General features: G+C 37.2%; 1 protein-coding gene across 1 annotated transcript; it reads right to left on the bottom strand.

Annotated features, from left to right (window-relative positions):
- Positions 1-6,275: 6,275 nt before the first annotated feature.
- On the bottom strand, positions 6,276-8,366 carry LOC131045249 (polyphenol oxidase, chloroplastic). Its single transcript, XM_057978801.2, has one exon. It carries the CDS (start codon positions 8,228-8,230, stop codon positions 6,446-6,448), a length of 1,785 nt encoding a protein of 594 aa, XP_057834784.2. The 5' UTR covers positions 8,231-8,366; the 3' UTR covers positions 6,276-6,445.
- Between the last annotated feature and the right edge of the window lie 695 nt (positions 8,367-9,061).

Here is a 9,061-nt window from a genome sequence, read left to right as displayed (position 1 = left end):
TCAAATCATCTTCAAGTTTGATATTCTTAAACTTCTCTGCATCATAGTCCACAAGAGCTCCTTCTAATTGCTTTCTTAAATTCTCCATCTATACCGGTGTCAGAAACTTCTTCAAGCTATTAGACTTTTGAAAATAGAGGACCAGGCTCTGATACCAATTGTTAGGATTGATGATAGTCCAAAGATACTGAGAGGGCGGGGGGGTGAATCAGTATCTAACTGGTTTACAGAATATTTAACCTTATTAAGTATTTTGCATTCCGAAACAATGTACTGGTAAACAAGAATTAATGCAGTAAATAGGAACAATAAAGACAACATAGAAAGCACACCATAACACAAGATGTTTAACGAGGAAACCCGGTGTGGGAAAAACCTCGGTGGGATTTGTGACCCACAATATTCACTCATTGGCCAATGAATGGATATTACTTACAAGAGGGGCTTGCACATGCAGGAAGGCCAACTGCCAGGAGCTCACTACTCAATCACAAAAGGAAGTCTCGCTGACTTACAAAATGGATTAAGAGAATTTAATATAATTTACTTCTATAATTCAGCATCTTCTATGCTAGGTTCAATACTGGTTTAAGCTCATACTATAACCATAAATTCTTATAAAAAATTTGCCTTAATATTCGCTTATCACTTCTACATCCATGCTACCTTATAAAATGATTTACAAGATCTCATACATATATGAGTCTATTACAATATGCCTTGTCAACTTTACAAAAGATATTTACAATTAAATACAAAAAGTTGTTCTTGTCGGTTGGGATGTCGGTGAACATTGTTGTCATTGCCGGTGAAGTGCCTGCCGATGCCAGTGCCTGTGCCTATGCCTGTCAATGGTTGTGTCTGTCAGTTTCCACAATGCTGCAAGGTTGTCATCAATGACATCACCTTCAATTCTCATTGGAGTGTACAATGCCAACATTTGAGAGGGGGTTCAGTCTAATGCCCTATGGAGCCTAGAGAGATGGTTGAAAGTGACAAAATAACTATCACCTTGAGATTATGTATTGTTTGTTAAAAGTTCAATTTAAAGGGGATTTGATCAAAGGGGGTGTTCAATCAAACACCATAAAATATTAATAGAATATCCCCTTTGATTGAACCCCCCTAACACCACCCAAACAACTGAATAGGGGTGTTCGATCAAACACCCAAGGATAGTTCAACTGAACACCCCTTGTTCGATCAAACATGCTTCACAGTTTTTTTTCCCACCCATGCTTTTCCTTCGTGGGTGAAAGTATAACCCACTATTGTAGGATCACCCAATAAGGGAGATGGTAAGTTAAAATTTTATTACTTGCTTCACCATTTATTGTACAATTTTATGATCGAGAAATCATCCATAGAAGAGCTCTCCCTTTTGGCTAGTGTCTAGTCTAGAGAGGGGTCTTTGATCTCAATAGTCAATCCTTAATCAAAATGCAAAATCTAGGCACCATCAAAGGACTTGAAATGACCACCTTTAAAATGCTCATTCTAGACAACCAATGGCTCCAAATGCCTAAAAATTATCAATAAAAAAATCTTGGGAATGGAGGAAGATCTAGTCACTTTTTTTGGGTTCCTATCTATTGACACAATCTCTAAGGAAGTAGTATTAACATCATTGTGAAGAATCCCTTGCATACTAGGATGAGGAGATTCTCACCCACTGCTCCTATTGCTTATTTCAATTTTTTTTAATTTTTAACTCTTTATCTTTACATTTATTATATATAAAGGTTGTCTATTACATAACTTATTATTTCCATACATTTCTTTGTGTCATTTTTATATTGCACAACTCATATGTCATTTTAATAGTTTTTCTTATAATGTTTAAAATAATTATAGATTTCCCACTTTATATGTGTGATGTATGCACTATTCATTGCCCATTTTATATATTTTAAATTATTCTAACGAAGATCTCATTACAAGAAATAAAGAATGGCCTACATACTTTATGTAGATTAATATCTTTTAATGTTTGAAAACAATATTTTTTATGTTGGCTACTTGTCTTACATTAATATGTATCCACCTAGTAGTTTCCATGCATTTTAAAGTGGGTTCAAAGTGTAATATGGTTAAATTTTTGTACTCATATACCCTTTTATTTTATATTTGAGCCCACTATGATTATAGTGTCATTAATATAATAACTTGTCTACAAGTAGAATATTATTTTGTGAATCCAACTCATCAAACCACTATATCTTAATTTAATTGTCACTTATAGTCTGGATATTTTATTATGATCCTTAGACCCGTTAGTTTTATAGTATTAGATTCATGGTCATTTAGGTGAATTGGGTTTTTTCTCTATTTGTAGATATTTAAATGTTAACATTTTAAAATTTAGAATTTAGATTTTACGGCTTGTCTAACTTTTCACTAGGTGTTGCGAACAACCTTACCACATGTTTATGTTGAATTGTGCACTATGATCTATTTAAATACATACCTATATTCATTTTGAAATAATGAAGGACAACCTACTAGTTATTAAAGAACATAATTTTTTTATTATTTATAAGGGAATTATAGCATCATTATAGGAGCGTGACATCAATTATCATATGTCATATGATGTCCATCACATTCTTGTTGCTGTTGTCCTTAATCCTTACTTTATTATCATTATATTAATCTAGCTACTTGTTTTGCTGCGGAGAATATGACCATCTAAAATTAGCAAAACTTTCCTTGAGGTTTTTATAAGCATCATCAATTTATATGACAATTGAAGTATCACAAGATGAAGGAAAGTGAGTTCCACTAATTGATCTTCTACCAATTCATTTCTATAATTTTAGGTTTGCATACTAGTTTAATTATACATGTATAGATATATATCGTAACACAAAATCAATTTCTAGATTTTGTAATAGTCACCAAATCAAACACTAAAATTTAATTACCTACTGAATCATTTATTAGCACTTTCTACAACAAATTTCAATCATTGAAGTTAAGCTAAGTATAACATTTGACTTTTAACAGACACGGTTTCACTGACTATATGGAAAAGCTTCACGAAAGCAGAAATTCAGTGTCTTACAGTTTTGCTAAAAGCTGGAGTAACAACAGAGCCACCCTATTTGGGGAGATTTGGCAAATCGATGAAAACTTGATTGCAAAGGTCACGGGGCTCAAGACGGAGGGGACTAAATTCTACAGGGATCAGAAGTATGCAGCTGAAGCTTTCAAAAATTTTCTGAAGTCGGAGGATGAGAAGGGCAAGCTTGCGAAGAAGGACAACATCTCCTACTACACTCCCCAGCAGGTAAAGCCTTTCTGGCAAAAAGTTCTTAGGGCTTTAATGGAATATTTGACTGTGGATGGTAGATTTACAAAAATTTATAACTATCATTTCGCTATCCTGAACCATTTCCGTCATGGGGCAAAAATATCCCTACCCTTCTATTTAGCATCCTCTCTAAACGAGAGCCTTGCAGACTATGCTAAAAAGCCTAAGTCTTACCCTTTAGCCCACCAATGGCTCATTCTGCTAATATATGAACATCTTAAGGATAAGGCTAGGGCAACCAAGGATGATCCTTTGATCATTAACGCTCATATATCTAAGAGTGGTAAAGACTCTGACTCAAATGAGGATCAGCCTAGAACCCCTACCCATAAAAAAAGGAAAGTTGAAATAGAGCATGAGGAAAAGGATAAGGACACTGATACTGAAATGGAGCTAAATAAGGACGAGAACTATGGTGAAGGGGAGGAAGGGGGTAATTCTGAAAACCCTTACTCTAACCCTAAGGGTTTGAAAAGCAAGAACGAGGCTCTGAATCCTAAGGAGTATGACAACCCTAACTCTGAGGAGACTAAATAGGGCAAGGACTCTGCGAACACCATCTTGGACACCGCTTGCAACTGCACTCTTGAATTCTTCAATTTCCAAAAATGGGTTGTCGAAAACATCACCAGTATGTAGGGTAAGCAAAGGGAGCTGGAAGATAAGATTAATAAGCTGATCAAGATGTCTGACTCTGGGAAACAGAATGAGGATATGGAAAACAGTGAAGCGGAGGAGGAAATGGAGATGAAGGACTGGTTGGAGAAAGATCTGATCAAAGGGGACCTGAAACATTTGGAGGATGTTATTAGAACTATGAAAGAGCAGGTGGAGGAGGACAAAGACAACATCAACACCCGGATTGCCCGTAATGAGAAGGATTTGAAAAGCCTTATAAACCACAGCCTCCAGGTCCTTAAAGTTTCTTCCCAGAATATGAACGCACTGGTGGATCATTTGGAAAAGAAAAATTAGGATAAGAACCTGGTAATTATAGAAGATGCTCCAACTTCCAGCCCCACCCACCAAAACCCTAGGCGCAGAACTAGGCAGACCACTATTGAGAAGGACATCGAAATGAAAGAGAGTCAGATTGGACAGGAAAACAATGACTTGAGGGAAGCGGCCAAGGCAATGATTCTCTTGGTACAAAATGCTGAGGAAACTATGAAGATTTTTTAATTATCTTGTATTGCTAGGCTTGGGGTCAATTTCTTGCTGGCCTCTTGCTGTCCTTTTCTCTATTGCTGGTTTTTTTTTTTTTTTGCTGGTCTTTTGCAGCTGTCTTGTTTTGTTTCCTTCTTGAATATCTTTTGAACGTAATCAGGTTTCGGGTCCCTTAAAACCCATTTTTACTTACTAAAAAACATTTGACTTTTAAATTTTCATAATCTACTTCACATTCTTTATTTCTACTCTCACTTATTTGTACAATTTCTTTAATATATATTCAACAATGTTATTCAATTAGCATCAATAATATATATCAAACAATTAATTTTAACTATATAATTAAAACAAATCCTTTTCAAATAATTTAGAAAATTTTAATTATATTTTAAAATTTTAAATAAATTTGTTAAGACCTTAAAATAAATCTAATTGGAAATTTATTGTAAAATTTGAGAGCAATTAAGTCGAATGTCAGATTAATATATTCTTTGACTTTTTATTTTAATTTTACAATTACTTAATATTTAACAGAAAACTAAATCTTTTAACCTTTAAAATGTACATAAAATTCTAATTTTTTATTGTTATGAAATGGAACTCATAACCATCTAAATGCTTACAAAATATACTTTACCATTAAAACAAAATACATAAATCCCTTAATTTTGCAAATTCTTTATTCTTAATAATATGAAGACAGACATTCTATGCTGGGAGTCCTTCCCTTTATTTATGAATCACTGGTGTGCTCTGTTCTCAAAATTACTTTTCTTCAACTAAATAATAATTCACTGCAAAATAGTCTCCACCATGACCAAACTTAAACCATCTGCTTATTTATTTATGCATGAGATTACATTGAACGATGAAAATATGTAATACATAGGAAAACAAAGAGTATCAATCGTAGTTGATATTTTTTGTTATGGAATTGAACTCGGAATCATCTAGATGCCTACAAAATAAACTTTATCATTAAAAAAATACATATTTTTAAAAATTTTGGAAATTCTTTATTCTTAATAATATGAAGACATGCATTCTATGCTGGGAGTCCTTCCCCTTTATTTATGAGTCATGGGTGTGCTCTGTTCTCAAAATTACTTTTTTTCAACTGCATAATAATTCATTGTGAGATAGTCTCCGCCATGACCAAACCTAAGCCAACTACTTATTTACATTTGCATGAGATTACATTGAACGATGAAAATATGTAATCCATAGGAAAACAAAGAGTATCAATCATAATTGATCTTTTTTGTTATGCAATTGAACTCATAACCATCTAGATGCCTACAAAATAAACTTTATCATTGAAAAAATACATTATTTTTTTAATTTTAGAAGTTCTTTATTCTTAATAATATGAAGATAGGCATTCTATGTCGGGAGTCCTTCCCCTTTATTTATGAGCCACTGGTGTAATCTGTTCTCAAAATTAGTTTTCTTCAACTGCATGATAATTCATTGCGAAACAGTCTCTGCCATGACCAAACCTAAGCCAACTACTTAATTATGTATGCATGAGATTAAATTGAACAATGAAAATATGTAATACATAAGAAAACAAAGAGTATCAATCATAGTTGATCTTTTTTGTTATAGAATTGATCTCCTAACCATCTAGATGCCTACAAAATGAACTTTATCATTGAAAAAAAAAACAAATTTTTTAATTTTGAAAATTCTTTATTCTTAATAATATTAATAATATGAAGAAAGGTACCAAGCCAAAAAAACAAAAAAAACAAAAAACAACCGAGCCTAAAAAATAATATGGAGAGAGGCATTCTACGATGGGAGTCCTTCCCCTTTATTTATGAGTCACTGGTGTGTTCTGTTCCTTTTCTTAAACTGCATGATAATTCACTACTAAAACCTAAGCCAGCTACTTAATTACGTATGCATGAGATCACATTAAACAATGAAAATATGCAATATATACGAGAAGAAACACTATCAGTCATAATCGATCTTAATGGAGGAGATTTTGATGGGGTTGGCCTTGAAATCTCCTTTGGGGACGAGAGTAACCACGATATTTTCATCCTCGGTAGCACCTAAATCCTCCAATATCTCTGTAATTCCAACCCTGAACGAAGACTTTCTGAACGGATTTTTCTTGTTAGCGTTTTCCTTGGCGCTCTCGTCGCCGTGCTCATGATGGTGGGGAACATTCGAGAATGTCCCTGCGTACTCGGGACAAGAAATAGCAGTATTGGAATCAGCCTCGGCCAAATTGATAAACACATCGAATTTTACAGCCACGCCTCTCTTCACCTCAATTCCCTCGATCACAAGCACTTCCTCCGTTTCATCCTCGATCTCCTTGTCGCTGCGCTTCTTCTTCGGCCTCTTAACAAGAGCTGTGATGGGAACCACCAGCTTTCTGGCCCTTGACCCGAACTCTGCAATATGACCGGCCGCGATGGCCGCGGGTGTGCCGAAGGAGGAGGCCACCTGTGTCGTGACACTGCTCTTCTTTGGCCGCGCGTTTATCCAGGGGATATCAACTTTCTGGTACGAAAACATGAGATTCTTGGGGTCCAGAGCGTCCGCCACCTTCACACGCACCAGACGAGCATTCTCATCGTAGAAAAGAAACTCAGATTGTAAGTAATCCGGTTCATTGAAATCTACACGCCGTTTGCCTCCGAGAGATTTCCAGATGGTCCACATCCGGTCGACGTTTGCATGGTGCGCAAAGAAAACCGGATCACGAGCCGCAGAATAGAAGTTCCCCATATCTTCGATGTTGGGCTGAGCGGGCGAACCGGTCCAGACATGCACGGGCCCGTGAGGAGCATTCTCTAGCGTTCCGGCCCCCGGGTCCGGGTTGGTGCCGTACCGGTAAGGTTGTCCCTGGAACAGCTTCGTTGTTTTTGCGCCGGACACGATTTGCCTGTACATCAGATTGGTGTTGGAGGCAACAAGTTCTGGGTCCGTTAAAGTGCTTGGATTCTCGTTGGGGCTATAGTTGAGATCGATTTTGGTCGGCGGCATGTGGTCTGGGTTTCTGAGTTCATCATAGAGAGGAGTGCCCTGGTGGGAGTACATGGACGGGAAAGTCATTCCGGCGGGCGCGTCCCAGTTCCAGAAGGGCAGAGCAAAATTGTCATCGCCCACAAGTTTGGCGAGGATGCGCTCATGGAAATAGAGATACCAGCGATGCCAGGGGAGGAAAAACCAGGAGTTGTGGATCTGAAGCTCCACGGGGAGTGAGCCTTCGTAATAGGCTCCGTCGCAGTAGGCGCAGTGAACGTTGGCTTGCTGAGTGAAGCTCCGTGGATCGTCGGAGGGAAGCTCGCGCATGAGTTGCACTGCCCGGGTATACGTTTCCACGTATTTGTCGCTCACATCGTGCGCGGATGGACGAACTCGCATGGGTAGATTGATTGGGAGCTCGAAATCCACGGCCTTTTCTGAATACGGCGGGCAACAGTTGAGATTTTGAGCATCTGCCGGAGCTGTGTCGGGCTTGTGGCATTTTGAGAGGTCAGGTGGAGGCATTGGCTTTGCTGCTGCTTTTTTTGTAACGCCCACAGCAATGGCTGATGTCGAGGCCAACAGCAGCTCCCGCCGATCCAACCATAGTCTCTCTCCTCCTTTGCACCAAACCACATTATTTCTCCGTCTGGCAGATGTCCTACTGGATCTGCTAACTCCTCCTAAGTTGCACACTGGTTGCGGCAAGTTTGCATATAATGCGTGCGAATTAGTCATGACTAAATTTAGTGACTCCATTGGATTGTTTGTAGCTGTGGGCTTCGTAAGGACGTTTATATAGCTCGCAAGCTGCTCTAGGGCGGCTTCTCCAGCACACAGCTATGATAAGCTTCAAAAATAAACGTTCCATTATCAAATTCAAAGTCTACATTGTAATCCATTCAGTTTTGAATTCTAAAGCGGTGATACAAACGACAATTTTATCTGTTTAATGTTATCCAGGGATCATACTTCTGAGATTGTGTAAATCGCAAAAAGTAAGGTGGACCGGGTCGATATTTTGTTGAGCATCCCCATCGAAAATGAGACTTTTCTGCACAATTACATCATTCGCATGAATATGAAGATACAGAAAAACTAAACGTGTGAAAAAATTCTGGTAGCGTTCTTCCATACCGCTTATGCTTCTCCCGTTTATGCTTTAATTTGACCCGGAACCTACAGGAAAAACGAGCCATGATGATTCTCCATAATTAATAATTCGACTAGACTAACTTATGTATTTGAATTTTAATTCTTGACGCACTTTCCATTGGAATTAAATTCTACCATTAATGCATTAATTTCATGTCCTGGGATTATTAAATTCTATATACATGATTATAACTTGGCTTATCCAGCCGATGAGCTGTAATTCAGGTTACAATCAAAGGAAGTTTAATAAAAAGTTGTCTAAGTGCAGTTGGTGTGGTTTTTGGTGTGTAAACTGCTTTGAAACAAAGTTTCACTCGGATTACAATTCCACATGGTAACGCATTTTGACCGTAAGTGTTTTCTTAATAAAACAAAACATTATAATTTCAAAGTTCAATCCTTACGTGAGAAAAACAATTCCACCCATTTCAAGGT

Source organism: Cryptomeria japonica, chromosome 2 (assembly GCF_030272615.1).
Source record: "Cryptomeria japonica chromosome 2, Sugi_1.0, whole genome shotgun sequence".
NCBI lineage: Eukaryota > Viridiplantae > Streptophyta > Pinopsida > Cupressales > Cupressaceae > Cryptomeria > Cryptomeria japonica.
The sequence above is the reverse complement of the archived record's forward strand: the minus strand, read 5'-3'. Positions and strand labels throughout refer to the sequence as shown.